The sequence below is a fragment of the Patagioenas fasciata genome, chromosome 25 (genome assembly GCF_037038585.1).
Source record: "Patagioenas fasciata isolate bPatFas1 chromosome 25, bPatFas1.hap1, whole genome shotgun sequence".
In the NCBI taxonomy this organism is placed as follows: Eukaryota; Metazoa; Chordata; class Aves; order Columbiformes; family Columbidae; genus Patagioenas; species Patagioenas fasciata.
Window position 1 is genome coordinate 4,536,089 of NC_092544.1, and position 21,794 is coordinate 4,557,882.

A 21,794-nucleotide genomic window follows, 5' to 3' on the forward strand; every position below is an offset into this window, starting at 1 on the left:
AGCCCCGTGTCAGCCCGGGTGCGTTTCAACCGGACAGCGGAGCGGGGAGAGGACAACCAGGGGCCATCGCGGCAACCCCAGAGCCAGACACTGGCGGGGACCGGAGCTCGAACCCTCTCCAGCCCCGGGGGAATAACGAATAGTCCCGGCGGAACAACGAGCGGCGCCGGGCCGGTGCTATGGCGGCGGCGGGAGGGGGCGGTGGCACCTCCAGCCCGCTGGGTGGCGCCCGAGCGCGGCGGCGGCAGCGCTCCGCCGGGAGGTGCGCTGGGCCGGAAGCGGAAGTGTTTCCCGTCCGGGATGGCGGCGGCGGAGGTGTCGGCGCTCGGCGGTCTGGGCGCTCCCGATGCGGACGGCGGGGTGAGGCGGCGAAGGGAGGGGAAGAAGGGACGAGGGGGGTTTCCCGACTGCTCCCCAGCGCCGGTGGCTGAGTGTGGGTTGTTTCAGGGCTCCTCGGGCTCGGAGGACGAGGCGAGGCCTGAAGCGGCGGCGGCGGCAGCGCAGAAGCGGGAGGAGCGGCTGCGCAGGTTCCGCGAGCTCCACCTGAAGCGGGTACACGGGGCGGCCGCGCCGGGAGCGGGGCCGGTTCCTGTTGTGCTGGTGCGCGGGGAAGCGGAGCCCGAGGGGCGGCGGCGGTTCCCCGGTGCTCCCGGGGAGGCCGAGCCGCCGGTTCCTTGTCGTATCTGTGGAGCATCGCCCGTGTGAGGAAAGGGTGAGGGAGCTGGGGCTCTGGAGCTGGAGAAGAGGAGACTGAGGGGGGACTCATTCATGGGGATCAATATGGAAAGGGGCAGTGTCAGGACGATGGAGCCAGGCTCTTCTGGGTGACAACCAGTGACAGGACAAGGGGCAATGGGTGCAAACTGGAACACAGGAGGTTCCACTTAACTATGAGAAGCAACTTGTTTGGGGTGAGGGTGTCAGAGCCTGGCCCAGGCTGCCCAGGGAGGTTGTGGAGTCTCCTCTGCAGACATTCAAACCCGCCTGGACCCCTTCCTGTGGAACCTCAGCTGGGTGTTCCTGCTCCATGGGGGGATTGCACTGGATGAGCTTTCCAGGGCCCTTCAACCCCTGACATTCGGTGATATCCACCCCCCACCCTGCACACACGGGTGATTGTTTCTGTAGCTCTTTGCATTCTAAATGCCACGATCAGTGACCGGCAGCCTGGCCCCCTGCGATGCCCGGGGTTACACGTTTTCTTGTTTCAACATGTAACAAACCAGTTTTGTTCCCAGAATGAGGCTCGCAAGTTGAACCACCAAGAAGTGGTGGAAGAAGATAAAAGACTGAAATTGCCAGCGAACTGGGAAGCCAAGAAAGCTCGGCTGGAGTGGCAGCTGCAGGTGGAGGAAAAGAAGAAGGTAAATGGACAATTCCAGCTCCCGGTGGCGAGGCTGACCCCCTGTTGTGGTGGCTGGAGGGTCTTGGGAGCTTGCACAGACATTATTTCCCCAAAATCCATCTCCTAATTAGGTTCCTGATTATCTGTATTATTGTCCAATGACTGGACTGATCTGGGTAGTTCTAAGTTTGGTGCCTGGTCATGATTTTGTTGTTAAAACTGACGAGGTCTTTGTGCTGCGCCAGGAATGTGCGGCGAGAGGAGAAGACTACGAGCGGGTGAAACTGCTGGAGATCAGCGCTGAGGAGGCCGAGAGGTGGGAAAGGAAAAAGAAGAAGAAAAATCCAGATCTAGGATTTTCAGGTAATGTTCACAACGAACACCTCTGTATCTCAGCTGTGGAGTCAGGAAGTAAAACCCTTTGCCTTAACACCAATTTATTTTCCCCAAAGATTACGCGGCCGCTCAGCTGCGCCAGTACCAGCGGCTGACCCGGCAGATCAAACCCGACCTGGAGCAGTACGAGCAGATGAAGGAGCAATAGTGAGTTATCATTTCAGATTGCCTGCGGTATTTATGACTTAAACTAATCCTTTCAGCATATGAATATTGTCACATATTCATTAGTCTTTTAACACAATCTTAAAATGCGGCCTCCCTGATATTCTGCTCTGCAATTCCTGCAGGGCAGTGGTGTAATCGAGCTTTATTTCTTTAAACTTGGTATTTCTGAGTTTGAAGAAGTGTTTTGTCAATTAGATCATATTTAAATTGTGTGAGTAAATTGCTCATTTCTCAGCGTATGTTTGGGGTTTTTTGGGTGGCCTGAGAACTTTCCAAGTTTGCAGTCAGATGGTTTTAGAATCTCAGAGGGCTCCTCTATGTTTCAAAGCCCATGCAAGTGTTTCTATAAAGAATTAATAGCTCGCTTTTAGCATTAACACAGTCTCACCTGAATCTTGGCCTCCTGCAGCTCAGTGTGAGTTAAGTGTATGTTAACATAAAGCAGGAGCAGTGAAATCCCAAAGCAATCGGTGCCCTTGTGTAACCACTACCCTATCCCTCTGTCCAGCGGAGAAGCCCTTTATCCCACCTCCAACAGTCTCATCCACGGGAGCCACGTGCCGTCTAAGGAAGGGATCGATAGAATGGTTGCAGATCTCGAGAAACAGTGAGTAAATACCAAGATAAACCAAACAAGTGCGTGGCAGAGCAGCTGTGTGCTAACAGACCCACAGCATTCACCCTCGGGTTTTAAGCCACTGCTGTTTGTTGTACAGGATTGAGAAGCGTGAAAAATACAGTCGCCGACGTCCTTACAACGACGACGCGGACATCGACTACATCAACGAGCGGAACGCCAAGTTCAACAAGAAGGCGGAGAGGTTCTACGGGAAGTACACGGCCGAGATCAAACAGAACTTGGAGAGAGGAACAGCCGTCTGAGCCCTTGGCTCCTTCAGAGCTCCTACCAGCCCTGTGCCTGTCAACATTTGGTGTATTTTGCAGGCGATTTTATCAATAAACTAGTTTGTAGAACTAAATTCACTATTGATTTTACAAATTAATAGAAGTAATTTGCTTACCAGCTTCAGCTGTATATGGCTTTGACTTGCAGAAAGCTTGGGCAATATCCTGTTCTAAATAAACACAAACTCTTTGTGCTCAATTTAGAATAAAGCTTGTTTTCTGGTAGAGTCCCTGAAAACTTGTTTAGCAAAAGAATAAGGAACACACATGACCCTTCTGTGACAGAAGCTGCTCCAGCTGCCTCTCACCTGTCCCCATTTGCAGTTCTTGCATAGAACAAACGTGTTGTAAAGTAACTAACCCTTAGTACATTTGCCAGCCTTGTCTTGGCAGTCAAACACCTTCTCAAAAAAAGTTCCAGACTGCACACAGTCAGTTTATTTTACTAACCATTTATTTTTACAAAGAAAATGAGTTTAACTGCTCCCCAAACCATGCAACTCACTTGGGACACTTCGCTTCCAGGGGGGTATCGGGGGAAGTTTATTTGGAAGCCCTGAACTAGGCCCAGCCTGGGCAGGAACGACTCTAATGATGCAAAAATTACCTTCTGTTGCACTTGATGCCAACAGTAGGGTGAGCAACACTAAACCTGGAACTAACCACTGACACACTCAACTTCGTACCCAGCCAGGTCTAACACGTGACACACAGAGAAGCCAGTGCAAAACTAAAGTTTATTTACTTTAGTAAACAGTTACACAATGTAAATCAAGTGTTCAATATAACAGCTACTGAACTATTGTTTAGAAAAGGTTACCCACCTGGGAAGTTCTAGTCCATTAAAGCAATACAAAAATATTTACAAATATACACAAGATTCCCTTCTGTGGCTTCTGGATCACTGTGCTCTACACATCTGAAAGAGAAACCTAAGATTCCAAAATTAAGATTTCAAAATAAATACTCAGTATTAAACAAGTCTTCAACCTGACCACAACATTTCAGCTCTCACTACTGAAATATGTGTAATGCTGCAGTCAAGAAACAGCACGAAAAATACTTCAGCGTGCCCGGAATGGTGCACTTTTAGGTGAGAAGTTTAAAAATGTTTTCTTCTCCTTCTTGACAGGAACCCACTGCCCATAGGGACTTCCCTTTTTGTCCTCTTCTCTGGCCGGAGACGCTGCCGGTTCTTTAACAACATGGCTCACTGGCCTCTGCAGCGCTGGCTTTGCCATTGTGTTCTGCAAGAAGAAATTGTGTTTAAACATGCGAGAATAGAAAGGAACACACTAACAGTTGGCAGCTTCAAAGGGTTTATCTGTGCTGGTAAGACAAGTATTTCCAGCTCACAGGAGACCTGATACCTACTGAGTATCATCTGTGTAAAAGAGTTCAAGGAAGTTGCTTTTTCCTCAGTTTGCATTAACCAAAATATGGAACTTAAGTTCTGGAGTAAACTAGTTCTGTATATCCTTTCACACCTATACTAGGTGTTCAAAGTTAAACATCTACTCCAACTCCTCCAGGAGAGTCATTATCCAACCATTACATTAATTACTATTAAGAACATCTTTATATCTGGTAACCAATGGTCGGAGAAGCCTAACAGAGGAGGGATTAAGTACTGGAATTCCATCTTGGGCAATCACTTACATTAGGACTGAAAGAAATGCTCCTGGGTATGGCTGCTCTCTCCATGCCGCTCCTGGTCACATCTTCTGCCTCTCCGCTGGGTTGCTAGAGAAGAGCACACGCAGCTTCAGCAGGGGAACAACACCCATTCAAGTCAAGGCAGTTACTAGCGACTACGAACTTTCAGGTAGAGTTGTTTCAGATATTTAACATCAAAAGTAGCTGTAAGCTACTAAGAATGCAAACAGATCAATGCTGAACTCAATTGGAAAAGCATTCCATGTTTATATCAATGTCACTGAGCCAATTCACACGTGACCTGATATCCATGCCCCAGTTACAGTTTTAAGAAGGCTTCAAAGCATGGACGGCCAAACAACAAGGTGTAGTGATAGAGTAAGTTGCATTAAGTTCTGCACATCCATCCTGCAGAGCTTTGGATAATGACAATAAACTTATCTGCAAGTGAAGCAGGCCTCTTCTTCTGTACTCTCTCAACATCTGGAATATATTGCATATATTATGAAAGGGATGCCTGTACCATTTGTCTAAAACCCTTAATAAATTTACTGCAGTACCTCATCGATGCAGCAGTTATTGCTGTTTTGTATTTACCATGAATCACGTTAACACACTACAACAGAGCCAAACTAAAATTCAGTTTAAGCTGCTCAAGTTTCTCCCTCCCTTGAATGCACAGCAGCTACAGCCCACAAGTCCCTTAATTACCAACAGATTTTCTTCATCATGTCTGGAACCATAGGCATGATTTCTATAAGACAGAAATAGAGTATGTAAAATGCATTGTGTGCTTGGGTATGGAATTTCTGGGAAACAGTTTGTTGCACATGAAAAGCTTTTAACAGTTAAAAAGGGTAGGAAGATGTAACCTTGTTTAGGAAAAAAACCCCACACTATTCACTAGGTTTGGTAAGGAGACTCCTTGTTTCAGGTCAGAAATGCATGAACCAGTTCAAGTAATGGGCAAGAACAACAACTTAGACGAAAAAGCCTACACTGACGCCTCCTTCCCCAGCTACCCCTGCTGCAGAAGCTGCACCTGCTCTGTGTCAGACACATCTGAGGAGCCCACAGGGCTTTTGGCTTAAGGCAGAGCCCGTGGTGGTTTCTAGAGTGGTTTTTAGTATTCCAGTAAGGCTGAAGTTTTCATTCAAGGTTTGAATTCATAATCCCAAACTCCAGTTAAAAACTATAACACATCCATGCAGATGACAAGTTTGAAGAAGTGTTTACCTTTTCCTTGAGCATACTCCAGCTCATACTTACCTCAGCTGACTCTCCAGCATCTTCATGCTCCTGTTTTTCTTTCTTTATCTCTTTGGAAGGAGGAAGGATCTTCAAGCTCGCTGGCAGGACAATGTTATCTGTTCCCAGAGCTTTTGCAGCATTAGCTTTCGCAATTTCCAGGAGTTCCCTCTTGTCTACAACAGAAAAAAGCTGTCATTCTCTGATGTTGAAAACATCATGTGCCTACCCATACAAGCCTAAAACCTGCAGGTCACTGTGCATAAACTGTGATTAATTTTCCTCAGAAACAGGGATATTCACCTTCAGCTGAGGTGCAAATACTATGCTCTAAACTATTTTTTAATACATTTTTATAGCCGTGCAGAGATTTTCTTCCACACCATTATCAGTTATGCGCTACACATATACAGATAAGAATTCAGCCGGTAAAAATAAATTGTATGTTTCAAGGTTCTAACACAACAGAAGTTGAAAAAAACCAAAAGTACCTTTTTCACTCAAATGGAGAGGGGACCTACTCCGAGATCTTGTTCGTGATCTGCTTCTCCAGCTCCTGTAAATCTCACGATATATTGTTCGCCCAAATCCGTAATATCTTCGGCCTCTTGAACGTGATCGGCTCCTCGAGTAGGACCTTCTGTAATAGGATCTTCCACGAGACCAGGACCTGCTGCGTGACCGGTACCGGGGTGGGGAGCGGCGGTACCTCCTGTAGTGCCTGGCGTGGTACCTCCCCCGGTACCTCCTGTACCCACGCGACCTGGACCGGCTTCTGGAATAGGACCGAGAGTATCTCCTGTACCTCCGGGAACCATTTCGTCTGGCCCGTGACCTTGATCTCGACCTGGACCGGCTCCAACTCCTGGAGGAAGCTGAAGAGGAACTACTTGAACTGGACCGTGAGCTGCAGGAGGATCTGCTGGATGACCTGGTTGAGGACCTGTCACAGCTTCTCTTGGATCTCAAAGATGACTCTCTCTTCTTTGGCGAGCTGAGGGTTAAGTCATCCATGAAGCCTGTCATGTCCTCAGTCTTCCTAACAACTGTTTTCTCCGCGCAGGTACTTTCAGAAGCTGGTTCCATTTTCATTGTTGTTCTGCAACCCCCAGTCTCTGTTCCTGTTGTGGGTGGGAAGTGGGAAGCTCATCACGTATATGCAGCAAGTCATTTGTACAACACCACTATGACACACAGCCCAGAAGTTTAAGGATAATGAAACACACCAGCAATTCTCACCCAGTTTATCCGCATGTTTTGCACATGCCAATTTAAAGCTTCATCATTTCCTCTCCTGTAGTCAGGGCCCCACATGAAATAAAAAAAGCTTCAGTTTAAGCCATGAGTAGTTCAGTGTGGAATTTTGAAGAGAGGTTTGTGTGGGTTTTCAATTTAATACCCTTTGTTTGCCAGGTAAACACACACCTCTATGGAAAACATACAAGTTGTTAAGCTCTTTTTTCCCCAAACAGAACTGTCAAGGTATTTTATCTCCATTCTATTCTAAAGGCAGTCTATTGCATCTACAATGCAAAACAACTATTTGCTTTCCATATCAGCACAAACTGGATAGTTTTTTTTCTGCATGGAGATTACGTTTTACTGTTTTCCTCCAACAGGAGAGGAAAAAATAATAATAAATCACCCTTAAGGCACAAAGAAGTCACTTCAAGATCTTAACTGTACAGCATTAAAAAACATGTACACAGAACACACATTCCAGCAGTGTATGTAGCAAAGTGCTATTGAAAGTGTTCTACATTACTAGCAGAGAATACAGTTAATGGGTTTGATTGTAAAGACTTTAAGACTTGTTGCTATATTAATAATTAAAATGGCCGTCTCACCAGCAGCCATTTTGTGTCTACAAAGGTCACAGCGCTCCAGGGTGTGACCGGCTCAGCACCAGGACTTAAACGTGAGTTACGTCACCGCTTTACACTTTTTAGAATCTTGCTTTTATCATAAAATTTCTGTTCAGTGCTGCCTGTAAGCCCAAGTTACCAAATAAATCTTAAAGCCTTACTGAAATGTGTAACTTAAGCCCTACACGAGTTTGTAAACAACACTCCCCTTGCTCAAGTTTCACCTCTAAACAAGGGCCAAGGTCAAAAGCGCTATACGTGGCTCAGCTAAGCCGGACCAACTGCTTAATTCTGACCCCAACCCCCCCCCCCCCCCACCGCTAGAACACCTACATAGGACTGTTTCTCACTTTTGATTCTCACAAATCTCACGTTTTCCCACACAACCGGCTCCGATCTGCCGCCCCGCGCAGGGTCCCGCTCCCCCCGACCCCGTCAGAGGCTCCTCCCGCGCACTCACCGCTCGGAGCCGCCGGGCAGCCCCGGGGCTGGGTCCCCTGAGACGCCAGGGCGCTTCTGCAATTCAAACAAAAATTAAAGTTAGAAAGTGAATAATCTATGTGTCCCCCCCACTAGTCCGCCATCAACCCGCAACTGTCCAACAGAAAGCAAATAATGGCTCTTTCACCCCCGCCGCCCCAAATACCCGCCTGTTATAATAACTCCCCCCGCCCCGCCGACTCACCGGCTCCAGCCCGCCGGGCTTCCCGCGCACGGATCCTGCTCCTGCGGCGACGCCTGAGGAGACAGCCCCGCTTCGTGAGTCACCCCCATAGCGACCGGCCAAGTAAACAAGTCGCGATAGAGCCCCGACTGACGCAGCGCTGCCAGCCGCCTCCGCCCGCTCCCGCCGCCCAGCAGCGACTGAGGCGAACCCAGAACCTTCCAGAACTTCCCCTCCCCGGTTACGTAACACGGGCCAGGGCGCATGCGTGGGGACGGCCCCCCAGCCTTTGCGCATGCGCACCGCGCGCCACCGCCCCCCTCCCTTGGCACCGCCCATGTCTGTACCCAGTGCGCCTGCGCAATGCCGCCGCGTCTCGTGACTCTCCCGGAGCGCATCAGCTGAGCGCGGCGCATGCGCAGTGCGCGCGGCTCGGCTGGCGGCGGTGGGAGGGGGGGCTGCTGCCGTTCCCGCCCTCAGGTGAGCGGGGTCGGGACGGACAGACGGGACGAGAGGGACGGGACGGGGCGCTCGGCCGGCGCTTTTTTCCTCTCCCGGGTGGTCGCAGCCCCGCCGGGTGTCGCCAGCCTCGTGTGCGGGAGGCCGACGGGGCCGGGAGCGCTGCCCGGCCGTGTCCCGGGGGGTGCCGGTGGGCAGGCGCCCTCAGCCGCCCCTCGGGCTGCGGGGTTTTCAGGTAGCATGCGACAGTTCTGACCCGCCTTGCACGGTGCTGCATGCCGGCCCTTGGCGGGTGATGGGCTTCCTCTTGGAAATTAATGTCCCTTTTTCTGCTGTTCTTCAGAAAAATGTCGGGTTTTCTGGAGAGCCTGAGGTGCTCGGAGTGCGTTGACTGGGGGGAGAAACGGAACACGATCGCTTCTGTCGCCGCAGGAGTGCTGGTACGTACAGTTTCTTCTCTTTCAGGTGTCGTCAGCCATCAACGAGCTAAAAATTATCATTTGAAGTAAAAGGAAGAACAGGGATACGCTGTCCTTGTAGGCAGCAGAGTTAAGGACAGAATCTGTTCCAGGTTCCACGTTACTAAACTTTTGCAGCTTCTACCCCATGTAATAACTATCAGAGTAGGTAAATCTCTGGCTTTGCATTTAACTCCGTTCCAAAGTTGACAGCAAAACTAGTTATGCTGTCAGTTGACTCAACTTGGAGACTATAAGAACTAATAGTAATGTCACTTTTCCTATAGAAATCTATATTGTTCAAAGGCTTGTGTCTGTATTTACAGCTATAGTGCTCTTTGTTTTTAACAGTTTTTTACAGGTTGGTGGATAATCATAGATGCAGCTGTAAAATACCCTAAAATGGAAGATTTCAACCACTCATACCATGCCTGTGGGGTTATAGCCACTATTGCGTTCCTAATGTAAGTGTAATTTCTCCACACACTTCCAGAACTTACCTTGTGCAATTAATAAAAGAATGCATAGTCTTTATGTGGAGAGGTTGCTAAGAATAAAAAGTTACTATTTGAGAATCTTTAATATCTGTCTTATATTTGTTTGCAGGATCAACGCGGTGTCCAACGGGCAGGTGCGGGGTGACAGTTACAGCGAAGGCTGCCTGGGACAAACAGGTACGGGGGCCTGGGCTGTTGTGGAACAATCGATCTGTGAAGCTGTAAAGTCCCAGAAGAGCTGTAAGAACCGTCCCAGCGTACAGGCGGTGTATCTGAGCGCAGCTCTGGTGTGTGGCAGGAGCTGTGAAACAAAAGCACGCTGAGCTTCACCAGTGTCTGTCCTCGGACACGAACCATCGCGATGTCTTTTTCCAGGTGCTCGGATCTGGCTGTTCATCGGTTTTATGATGGCTTTTGGGTCACTGATCGCTTCCATGTGGATCCTTTTTGGAGGCTACGTTGTTAAGGGTAAGATACAGCACAGATTGTGATACTCTTGCAAATGACTTCCAGAAAGTTGATGGAGATTTCTTTCTTTTGTTAGAAAAAACGGTGGTATACCCAGGAATAGCTGTGTTTTTCCAGAACGCGTTCATCTTTTTTGGGTAAGACTGTCTTCCTTTGTTTGTTTCTTATCCAATTTGTTTATAATGATGGCAACTGAAACTTGCTGTAATCTGTTTTTTCTGAAGCTCTGATTTGTAACTAGACCTGGGTGAATAAACTGCTGGTAAAGGCAGCAGATCTCTGGCCTCTCCAGAGGTTTTGTTGCGGGACCAGGAACTGGATTTACAAATCCTAGAACTTGCTTGCTGAAATAATGTATTTTAAAAAGGTATTTGATTTGCTGTGTTATGTACTCACGTCCCTTTATTCTGCTTTAAACAGAGGACTGGTCTTCAAGTTCGGTCGCACGGAAGATCTGTGGCAATGACCACGCCTGCGGACTCGCGTTGGCCACGCTGGGTTTTTAACTGCACACTCCCGATGTTTTGTAAAAGCGTTTTGTAAACAGTGACCTTCAATTATGTCTAAAGAGAAACCAGCTTAAATCATAGCATTACAAATTCTGGTTCTGTTTCATTTTTTTTTTTACTCTTGTGTGTCCATTTAAATGTTGTCCTGTTTTTGAGAACTGTAAAATTGCTACAAGTACCAATGGCAGTCACTTTTATGATACAATGTTTGCTACAAGTACATAGTATAGTGGAAAATGGATGTATTTAACCACCTGTTTCTATGATGTTATTTACAATCCGAGACTTACTAAAAATGCTTTAAACCTACTTTTTAACATATATTTATTAAATATTTCCTATATCTGGGCAATATAACCATCTCTTCAATTTCAAAACTTACTGGTATGTGACTTTTCTTGCACAATATAGAACTATGCTGCTTTGGGATTTTTTTCCTCCCTCCCTGAATTTTTAATTTATCAAGTAACAAGGTGCTGTGGATGATAGTGTAGAGGCACAGGTACCAATTCTGCAGCAGCTCTAGGGGAAGCAGTTCATCCACTGAGCTTGTCAATTATTTTCTAACCCCTGTAAAAGAAATTAAGAGTGCTCTTCAGAATTCTGTCTTCAGTGTGAGGTTAACAGTTGGACTCGATGATCTTAAAGGTCTTTTCCAACTAAAAAAAAGGCAGTGTAGGGGAAAGGGAGCTGGGGGTCCTGGGGACAGCAGGGTGACCATGAGCCAGCACTGGGCCCTTGTGGCCAGGAAGGCCAATGGTACCTGGGGTGGGTTAGAAGGGGGTGGTCAGTAGGTCAGAGAGGTTCTCCTGCCCCTCTGCTCTGCCCTGGGGAGACCACACCTGGAATATTGTGTCCAGTTGTGGCCCCTCAGTTCCAGAAGGACAGGGAACTGCTGGAGAGAGTCCAGCGCAGCCACCAAGATGCTGAAGGGAGTGGAGCATCTCCCGTGTGAGGAAAGGCTGAGGGAGCTGGGGCTCTGGAGCTGGAGGAGACTGAGGGGGGACTCATTCATGGGGATCAATATGGAAAGGGGCAGTGTCAGGAGGATGGAGCCAGGCTCTTCTGGGTGACAACCAGTGACAGGACAAGGGGCAATGGGTGCAAACTGGAACACAGGAGGTTCCACTTAAATTTGAGAAGAAACTTGTTGGGGGTGAGGGTGTCAGAGCCTGGCCCAGGCTGCCCAGGGAGGTTGTGGAGTCTCCTTCTCTGCAGACATTCAAACCCGCCTGGACCCCTTCCTGTGGAACCTCAGCTGGGTGTTCCTGCTCCGGGGGGATTGCACTGGATGAGCTTTCCAGGTCCCTTCCAACCCCTGACATTATGGGATTCTTTAAATGATTCTATGATTTGAAGAGTACTTGTCAGACCAGGGACAGGCGCTACAAGGGAATTGTGACTGTGATTGACTTTGCTTAATCCCCGAGGAATGAATTGAGGGCAGCAGGCGTTCCTGCAGTGAGCATCAAAGAACTCACACCTCGTCTTCAATAATACATTTTTCCTCATTACTTCATTTTTAAGCAAGCGTGCTGAATAAACAAAAACAATCACATTTTGACTTATTTATTATGGAAGCATTTTTGCAAGAGCTTTTCTATGTCAACTATTTGGAAACAAAGAAGAAACACTGAGGATCACGGAATCCTCTGCCCTGGAGGGGTTTAAAAGCCGCAGAGATGAGGTTCTCAGGGACATGGGTTAGAGCTGGACTTGGCCATGTTGGATTAACGGGTGGACTCAATCATCTTAAAGGTCTTTTCCAACTAAACAATTCTATGATTCTACTTCAGGGGCAGCATCCACAGGAAGAACAATTTTAACTTCTTGCCCATTGAACTTCCAAAGAGCGAACCCAAGCCAAGTAACGATAGATTTTTCTTTAAGCAGTGAGATAACTCAGGGTTCAGCCTGGCAAGATGCAGAGTTCTGCCCTGATCCAGCTCCCTCATCAAATCCTTCCTTAACGAGGCCTTCAACAGAACTAATTCAGCTTGATTACTTTTGTGTGTCCATCGGGATGGCTTTTTTGCCCCTGAGAACTGATATTTAAGTGATCTTTCAACCCATCATAGCTATTAATTTCATCTAGTGACAAACATGAAAAGCTTATCTTGATCACACTGTCATCTGGGTTCCTCCATTCAAAATCCAACAGCCAAACGTGGAAACTGTGAAGACAAACGTTCTCGTATCAGAACATTTTATGCATCAAGTCATCATACAAAAAACACAATGCAAAACGTTCTTAGAAGCTTATTCTCATCTTCTTTTTTTTCTTTTATTAATTCAAATACCTAAAGTTCTTCATCAAGGTCAAAGTGCTACATATGCTCCCATACAGTTAATTTTACATTGCAACTTACCTCCCAATAAAACTGGTCGTCAAAGTACTTTGATACAGGGGTGGTCTTAAACAGTTTGAGGTTTAAGATGAAACCTATTTGTAAAAACACATATATCCAATATAAATACATATATCATATTACTGTCTGTAACTGGATGTTTCTTAGTAACACATCCAAATGCAACATAGATCAAAATACAAATGCAGAACTAAATGAGCCCCTTGACTCAAGCTGACATTAAATACAAAAAGATAAGCTTGCCAGGATCAAGGCTCATTATTAAAAATCAATTACACTAGGTAAAACCCCATTAAACAGCCTGCTGGAAGCTAAAAATACATCCAAAATCATTCACTTCCCGCACAAGAAATGCCTGTGTTTTTAAAGCAATCGGGCTTATCAGCACTGGTAGCTTGGGATTTCAGATGGAAACATGTAGATTTTTAAACAATTGGTTGAACATGGGATGTTTGATTATTTTAGCTGTAAAAATCTGCTTGATTAGGTCAACTTTTTAATTACACTTAAAGTAATACGAAGGTTTCAGATCAATTAAAGCATCAAAAAAAATCATTTTTAGAGTATATTTCACAGCAATTTCCATCTGCCATTTCTCTTTTATTCAAGACAGAATTAACAGCAGCTGCCATAAACCAGACAAAATGTCACATGAGAAGCACACGAGCCCAAACCACTGGTGATCAAAGGCCAAGCACAAGCGAGCTCCTGATGTCAGTGAAACTTTGCAGACTTACAACACCCAAATGCAAAAGCGTTTTCATCCTCACACATCTCCTGTCTGAAATTGGAAGGCAGCTCTCAAGCATCTGTGAAAATAAACTTCCCCACTGAGAGAATGGTGCTACTGGGTTATTTCTCTCCTTCCAAAGCCTGGCTTTGAGGAGTCCAGGACGTTCATGTTTCTCATGGCTTCTTCTACAAATCCTTTCCCCACAGAAACACACTTCAGAGCCCCAGTTAAACTGGCCTCTTTCTGCAAAGGGTTACACTGATGTGACAACAGGGTGACAAACCCCCTGCACCGAGGAGACGAGGAAGATCTCACTGAGGCATGTTTTTCAATACTGACCTGTAATCCAACCCGTTATCAGGGCAGCACTGATGGTCAGGCAGAAGGCACCGATGCAAATTGTGACCGCATAACCCAGACTGAAAAGCAAAGCAGGAGTTTCACCTTTAACAGTTGCTGAATTAAGACTGTGAATGAATCCATATCTACATAGAATTTTACATCAAAACCTCTCATAAAAAATTGTTATTCTGGAATCACTCTGCAGTTGCAGTTAGAGGTTTTAAGAGATCCTATCAGAAGCTTAGTACAGACTTCAGGGGATGTATTTTGCCCTTAGAAACCACCACTGTGCTACTAAAACTTCATTAGATCTGTTTGTTTCAATGAGAATGTGACGAGAAGCGTTAAGGCATCACTGAGATTCATTCTTGTGTAAACTGAGAAAATCAGAATTTCTTGTGCGACACAACATGAACGTGACTTGCGAAAATGAGATGCCAGTGACAGATCAAAATAACCAACGGAGAATATCCTCAACAGAGCCCTTCAGCTTTTCAGAATATCTCCCCAAATACATTTTCCAGGTCGGTGTCCGGACTGGCTTTAGTCCAAACTGGCATTGTTGCCCCAACTCAGAGTTAAAGCCACACTTGAAGAGAAATGCTGATTTCTGTCCCCCCATATTAGCATACAAAGCTCCCCAAAACACATCACAAAAGCCAAAATGAGTCTTAGCACACTACAACAACGATTAGCTGAGCTTATTACTTTACAACAAGAATTTACGTACTTTGGTAAAGTAGACCAGTTGTTTATTACAAAGAGAACGACCTGGGCAAGAGCTCCCAGAACAGCAGGCAAGCCAAAAGTGAAGTGAACTCCAGAGGTATCATGAATCTTGAGAGCAGGATTGAAGCATCTCTGGGAAGAAGAAAAGGTTTAAGTGATACACAGAAACACAAGTTGATAATCACATATTGTCTACCACAGACCTAGAAAATGAACTTTGGTCTTGGAAGTTGCAACCCTGCTCAAACCACTTCGGGTTTCCCAGCTTTAGTCTCTTTGAAAAGGAGGTTTCCCTTGAGGTAACCAACACTGGAAAAGATTATACAGCTCATACAAAAAACAATTTCAGGTTTTGAGCATTACCTGTGTACAGTAATATCCTAATATGGCTATCACAGCAGCCAGCAGACCCAAAATCATGGCAATCCAAGGATACTTGATAGTGCTTGCTGTATAACCAACAGCGACCCCACCAGCTAATACTGCACTGTGGATATGAGCCTGTGAAATAAAACACCAAAAACACGGAGTGAGAATGCAGTCATCACTTATCTTTAGGAGCCCAGTATCACAGATTGCTATTTTCATGCAAATGCAATCTCTTTAGGGTGAATTACAGCCTAAGAACATAATTTCAAAGTTATAGCTTAGTGTTCTGCTCGAGAGGCTTGTGACAACAGTCAGGCTGAAAACCTAGACTTGTTTTTCACTTAATAGCTATTACACTTTCAGTATATTACTGAGAGTAACAGAAAAATGTCTCCTGCATGCAATGCTCTTCTCTCTTACCATTCTGAATTTCCCATCCTTGGTGGTCAGAGCAGACAACACGAAGGCGGTTACAGCACTCACGGCAAGGGCAAAGTAGGTGTTGCAGATCGCTTTGCTCCTCTCATCCACAACTAGTACAGAATTGAAGCTTGGCCAGAAGACCCAGAGAAAGAGAGTACCTTGGAGACAAAGACAAGCGACCATCATTATCTGCTCTAAAACACGGCGAATCCATCACCGGCTGTCTCTGGAGGGCTACAGCCCACGTTGGGCATTCACTACAACTCCCATGTTGTACACAATGGACAACAATTCACAATGACAGCCCTGAGGGTTCCCTGATACACCAGCACCTTCCCAGAACCGCTGTCACAACAAACACCGAGCCAAAGCACAGCCCTGCTGGCATCTGGCTGGGCCTTGCCCCAGCTGAAGGTACGATTGATTCTCTTTTCAAAAACGCCTCTACCATCAGCGTTGTCCTGTCTGTCATCCCCTTAAATACTGGCTTGGATACAAGTGGGAATTCCACAGCTGATTTCCAAACAATCAGCATCCTGTCTGTTCTGCACAGGCACTTGAAAACTGGTTTTCAATAGCACTGAAACCACTGACAGGAATACTCAGTGCTGCTGAACAGAAAAAAACTTTTTGAAAATCTCCTGAATTGTCCTGATCTTGAATTTTCCAGCAAAGCAAGAACTCCAGGCACTAAAAAGAGCAACATTTGAATTTCTCTTTCCCTAAACTGGGCAAAGACTGACTGAGAATCGGACTCTGTGGGCCTTCACACAATGATCTTAGTTCAGCTGGTGGCACTTACATAACAGAAGTCACGATAATAAAGAAACAAATTTTCTTCTTTAAGAAAAATGATGGAAATCCCATGAACTCAGGCTACCCTCACTCAGATCCTTTCTCGTGTGTCTGTCTGCATCATATTTCCACACCCTTCATCAGGCTTTTATCTTTTTATTTACATGGCTGGGCAGGGACTGCCTTTTTATATCTCTGTACAGCACCTTGCAAAACAGAACCAAGCCTGGGCCCCGGCTGGGAACCGTAAGCACTACTGGAACACGAGTAACGACCTCAGCTTTGGTGCACAGTCACTCACCAATGGGCCTACACAAGCCCAAAGGGGACAACTCAGCTAGGAGAGGGAATGGTTAACCTGGCACAGCCTTTATGCTGAGACAGACAACAGCAAACTCGGCCACAGCTGTTGCAGGAAACACCCCGAGACTCAGCAACTCACTGGCAGAAACCACAGACCACAGCGGCAGCCGTTTTCTGTGCGTGGCTGCGTTCAGACCTGCGCTCTGGCTGCAAAAGCTGCAGTGTGCTGAGCCCAGCGCCCTGAAACATTCCTTACGGCCTCACTGCAACCTCTTCTTCCAACCGAGGCATTAAAGCAAATGCCTTACCCAACATCGACAATAAATCCGACTTCGGGGTACTCGCGTTCTTCTCGGACTTTGGTGATGGTTCAGAGAAGCGTGAGGAGACTGCCAGACCAAAGTAGGCTCCAAACAGGTGAACGTGCATCATGCCGATACCATCTGGAACCTGTATCAATAGAATAATCCAATTTGTGGTTTCTTTCATCACACAGGAAGCCTTTGGTACAGCTCCTGATAAAGTTGTTCATGTAACCTCCCTATAAGAAGTACATTTTCACAGTCCTTCAGTTTATGCACGAGTCATTAACTTATCGGTGTGGCTCATAAACACACAGTTCATACACAGAGAGTCTGGGGTATGTTTACAGTGCCAGTTAAATGCAGGTCTGGCTCTGCTGTCCACACTGAGCCGGTCCACCAGCCACACTGGAAATCTTCCAGCCTGAACTGACACGGGGAGGGGATAAAGTTTAAAGGCAATTAGTGCCTCAGCGTAAGTCGAGCCTTTAATTGATGTGTTGGGGATGGTCACGGCACGGGCAAGGCCAAATGTACGACATCCCAACTCATCAGACTAGATCAGCCTTTAAGGCCAAGAATACAGATAGAGCTCATGATATAGATCTAGGGTATGCAGGGTTTGGAGTTCAACGTCCTATAGTACAGTTCCAAAGTCAGACTCCATCTCTTAACAAAAACAGCCACAGTGAACTGAGATGAGATAAAACACTCCGCTGTTCCATCAGCAGAGCACTAACAAACCACCAAAAGGCAACATTCCAAAGTCACAGTGAAACTTCCCCCCGTGTGCCTGGAAATTATACTTGAGAACCTTCAGGAATCTGGTGTTCATCCATCTGCTCATACGGAAAACTATTATCTCCACAACTGTCATCAGAATTAATTGCACAGGATTAGCCTTCCCGAGAACAGCTCCGGTGGAGATGACCACAGCTGTCATGCTCATTGTGGCCTTTGTTATTCTGCAATAAAAGAAAAAAACATCTGTCCCAAGACCACAACAGGACCAAGAAAGAAAGAAAAACAGATAGTAAAATGTACTTAAAAACCCAAAGCCTTCTAAAACGTCTGCAAATAAGACTGTGCTAATTTGCAAACAGATCCATATAACAAGGCATCATCCTCCACAAAGAGCAACCAGCAGTTCTAGAAGATTCCAATTCTAACACAAACTAATTACCTTGTCAGACTGTCTTCGTCTTCATTTTGATGCAAGAAAACTAATAAACCTTCCATCAGCACAAAGCATTGGACACCAAGTGCAATGATCAGGAGGTTGAATCCAGTGCTGCTAAAGCCGTATCTTTTCAGAAATGTCAGGAAAAAGCCCAATCCAAAAATCACCATGTGGTTGACATCTTGAAAAGCTGCACGACAGAAAAGAGCAAAACAGCAGTGAGGTTATGCACACCAGATTTTGGATAAAAATAAATTGTAAAAAAGTCATAATTAAATAAGAAGGCTTCACATAAAAGTTCAGGTGCCATTATTATTTACAATTTGTAAAGAATTCCAGAGCTTGCTTTCTAATCCTTAAGTAATCAGAAAAACAATACCCTTGACTTTGCATTTAATTCCACAAAGTGATCAGAATGGATGCCAAGACCCCAGAATCAGGCACTTAACACAGTGCGGTGCCTGCCCGCAAAAGTTTATTATGTTCATAGGAGTCAAGATTACCACAAACGGGCAGCGGCAAACAGACCAGCAATGCAATTTTGTATCACTTATGTCCTCTTTCACTGTCTTTGCATTGATATAAATAAATACACACCACACCAGGCAAGGTAGGGTACTTAAAGGGCAGTAAAAACATTCTACTTCTCACTAACAAACACACAAAGCTGCAGAATCCCATCTCTATTGCACTGTAAAATAAAAGCGGGCATTAACCTTTCCTTTCACAGCAAGGTTGCTGATCTTACCTGGGTCAATGCTCGATTGGCGTGCACTACCATCTGAGGACAAAAAGTAAAAGAGGACGATGAAAACAGCTTCCAGAAAAAGGATTAGCCATGGCACGTTGTTTCGGAAGTTGCGGTAATTAGAAGACATTGTGTCCTAGATTACATTAAGCATAAACACATCAATGCTTTTTCTATTAAAATGTCCCAGTAACTTCAAACCAATAGAAAAGGAGTTGTGGGGGGCACGAATAAAAACTCAGAGATAAAAAAGCCCAAGAGGCGTCAGCAAGGAACAGTTCATAGAATCCTTATCTGTGGCACGTCAGGAGCCCAACCTCACCACAGCTGCCAAGGACTGAACTCAGAAAGTGCCGATGAGCACAGACACATCGGGCTGTCGTACTGCGATGCGCCAGGATCCCATCCCTACAGCGCTTCAGCTGCTGCCGAGCCTTACGGATCCGCGAAATGGCAAGTAAAACACATCAACTTGTAAGAATAGGGTGTTGCACTCAATACATATTTGAAGGTAGTATTTAAATGTAAATCGGCAACTTGCTGAAATGTCTCCCAACTCAGGAGTGGAAGAAGCGACTTTCCTCCTGCCTCCCCAGGTTACAATAACAGTTCTCAAGCCATCTGTGAAAGGTTTGCATTTATGGTAACTTGCACCTTCCTCACGTGCAATATCAAATCTCTTCACCAGCTTTTACTTAGGCCTAATAAAACCATAAGTTAAGTGTCCTCACCCGCATTTCAGAAACTCCTGAACAGCATTCAAAGGATTTTCTGGCAGAACCAGAATGCCTGGGGAACTTTCTCTAGGCAAGAAAAAGGTAACAACTGAAACAGCAATTTAGAAATTGATTCAGCTAATTGATGCTGTCTTTGTGTGGTTTATGAATTCAATATATCTCATTAGTCTGTTTCCTGACAAGACAAACCCTTTGGACTGAGAGTGACAAGCAGAATGACCCAAAACTCCTTCCGCCACTTTGTCCTGGTCAAATGAACACAATTAACTCTTTTGACAGCTGCTACCAAATCCCCTGTCAGTGTTAATACGCAGAGAAAATACACCAAAGGCCAGGAACCTTGGTTTTCCCTCAGGATGACACACTGCACTAAATGCTGATGCTCACATTTCCTCCTGAACAGAAAGACCTCAGACAGAATCACAGAATGTCAGGGGTTGAAGGGCCCTGGAAAGCTCATCCAGTGCAATCCCCCCATGGAGCAGGAACACCCAGCTGAGGTTCCACAGGAAGGGGTCCAGGCGGGTTTGAATGTCTGCAGAGAAGGAGACTCCACAACCTCCCTGGGCAGCCTGGGCCAGGCTCTGACACCCTCACCCCCAACAAGTTTCTTCTCAAATTGAAGTGGAACCTTTTGTGTTCCAGTTTGCACCCATTGCCCCTTGTCCTGTCACTGGTTGTCACCCAGAAGAGCCTGGCTCCATCCTCCTGACACTCCCCCTTTCCATATTGATCCCCATGAATGAGTCACCCCTCAGTCTCCTCTTCTCCAAGCTAAACTAGACAGGGTGAAGTACAAAATAACTTTCAAATTAGAGCTCTGCTACCAGCCAAACGTCCCCATGGGCTCAGCCAAGAGGACTGGAAGCCTCACGTACATTCCTCTGTTCCCATCTTAATGTCATTTCAGGACCCACGCTCAGCCCTGCATAGAGTGACCCTGGTTCAGGGAAGCCCATTATACCCCCGAGAGGCAAGGCAGGCCCATGGCCCCCAGCCCAGCTCCGGGCGAGGCTGAAGGGGACAAGGCAACAGGGAGAGGTGCAGGGAGCCCCGAGCACCACCAATTTCCAGTCAGCCAAAGGGTGGGCGGGGGGCCGGGGCGGGCCAGGCCGCGCTGGCGGCTGCCTCAGGTTCGGAGGTCGCCATAGGTTTCCACAGTCCACGGGGCGGGGGAACAGGCCTTAGGACGGGGGCTCTACGAGCGGTCCCCGGGGTGGGGAGGCCCAAAAGCCGGACCCCGGGCCCCGAACCGGCCGCCGCGTCGCAGGCAGGAGGCGCGCCCGGCCGTGACTGGGCAGCCCCGGGCGGCGCTGGAATCCCCGCCCCTTGACTCCCATTGGCTGAATGCCCGCCCCACCCAACATGCCTACCTTAGGGACGAGCCTCCCATTGGCCGAAGGCTGGCTTCCCTCATGGCCTCTGATTGGCCCATTTCCAGCCACCGTCCGTCTTTGGGCCGATCGGGGAAAGTGAGTCTCAGTCGCCCCGCCCCCCCGTCTTCCTGCCTCGCGATTGGAGCGATCGCTTGTCACTCTGTTGCATGTGTTCTTTATTGGCTGGAGGAGTCCGTCAGTCAAGCTGAGGCTTTCTTTCCTCCTCTCTCCCGTGAGCCATCACCACGGGGGCGCGCCGTGGGGGAAACACAGGGCGCGCCGAGCTACCTCCTCCTACCTTTGCACCCCGAGACTGAGCTTTCTCAATAGTCTATTTGTCAGCGAGGTTGTCAATCAAGGATGAGGGGCGGTACGTCAGTGCTAAGGTGACAGAGGAAATTGAGCCCTCCTTCTTCCGTTTCCGAATGGATAGCTGAGCTGTCCTTTTATTTTTATTAGTCTGTCCCATTGGGCAGTCTTTCTGTCGATAACAACACGGGGCGGGAACCAGCCTAGAAGGACAGTAGGCGGGAGGAGAAGAAAATCTACTCAGGGATTGGCCCACAAGACATCAATTCACGAATCCTTCTCTTTGACGGGCCCTTGAGACCATCAATCAAGGGCGTGGGCGGGCACCACGCTAGGGCGGGGCGGGGCCAACTTTCTGATGCTACGATGGGCCTCCCTGGCCGTCCATCTGCCTTTCCCCGCCACTGATTGGTTGACCATGCCGTCATTCCGGCAGGGTC

The 21,794-nt window shown here is 47.0% G+C and overlaps 4 protein-coding genes across 8 annotated transcripts; 2 read left to right on the plus strand and 2 right to left on the minus strand.

Annotated features, from left to right (window-relative positions):
* Positions 1–269: 269 nt before the first annotated feature.
* On the plus strand, positions 270–3,014 carry SYF2 (SYF2 pre-mRNA splicing factor). The gene is made up of 7 exons (XM_065857242.2): positions 270–360; positions 448–552; positions 1,239–1,364; positions 1,591–1,708; positions 1,798–1,888; positions 2,418–2,516; positions 2,626–3,014. The coding sequence occupies exons 1-7, from the start codon at positions 301–303 to the stop codon at positions 2,789–2,791; spliced, it is 765 nt and encodes a 254-aa protein (XP_065713314.1). The 5' UTR covers positions 270–300; the 3' UTR covers positions 2,792–3,014.
* A 519-nt stretch (positions 3,015–3,533) lies between these two features.
* On the minus strand, positions 3,534–8,679 carry RSRP1 (arginine and serine rich protein 1). Its single transcript, XM_065857083.2, has 6 exons — positions 8,270–8,679; positions 8,045–8,100; positions 6,211–6,840; positions 5,741–5,895; positions 4,475–4,558; positions 3,534–4,062 (listed from the first exon to the last, which is right to left on the minus strand). Exons 1-6 carry the CDS (start codon positions 8,662–8,664, stop codon positions 3,880–3,882), a joined length of 1,503 nt encoding a protein of 500 aa, XP_065713155.2. The 5' UTR covers positions 8,665–8,679; the 3' UTR covers positions 3,534–3,879.
* Positions 8,603–11,016, plus strand: TMEM50A (transmembrane protein 50A). Of its 2 annotated transcripts, none has more exons than XM_065857193.2 (7): positions 8,603–8,728; positions 9,051–9,147; positions 9,517–9,629; positions 9,772–9,839; positions 10,038–10,130; positions 10,207–10,267; positions 10,551–11,016. In XM_065857193.2, the coding sequence occupies exons 2-7, from the start codon at positions 9,055–9,057 to the stop codon at positions 10,594–10,596; spliced, it is 474 nt and encodes a 157-aa protein (XP_065713265.1). In that variant the 5' UTR covers positions 8,603–8,728; positions 9,051–9,054; the 3' UTR covers positions 10,597–11,016. The 2 variants fall into 2 exon arrangements, with proteins under 2 accessions (XP_065713265.1, XP_071655314.1); XM_071799213.1 differs by lacking the exon at positions 8,603–8,728 and adding an exon at positions 8,931–8,942.
* Positions 10,550–21,505, minus strand: RHCE (Rh blood group CcEe antigens). 4 transcript variants are annotated; one of them, XM_065857221.2, is made up of 11 exons: positions 21,043–21,505; positions 18,933–19,068; positions 18,188–18,374; positions 17,819–17,969; positions 17,011–17,152; positions 15,602–15,762; positions 15,176–15,313; positions 14,814–14,944; positions 14,081–14,160; positions 13,009–13,082; positions 10,550–12,813 (listed from the first exon to the last, which is right to left on the minus strand). In XM_065857221.2, the coding sequence occupies exons 2-11, from the start codon at positions 19,060–19,062 to the stop codon at positions 12,787–12,789; spliced, it is 1,221 nt and encodes a 406-aa protein (XP_065713293.1). In that variant the 5' UTR covers positions 19,063–19,068; positions 21,043–21,505; the 3' UTR covers positions 10,550–12,786. The 4 variants fall into 4 exon arrangements, with proteins under 4 accessions (XP_065713293.1, XP_065713294.1, XP_065713291.1 ...); XM_065857222.2 differs by having other exon boundaries at positions 18,933–18,965; positions 21,043–21,504; XM_065857219.2 differs by lacking the exon at positions 21,043–21,505 and adding an exon at positions 19,664–20,208.
* Between the last annotated feature and the right edge of the window lie 289 nt (positions 21,506–21,794).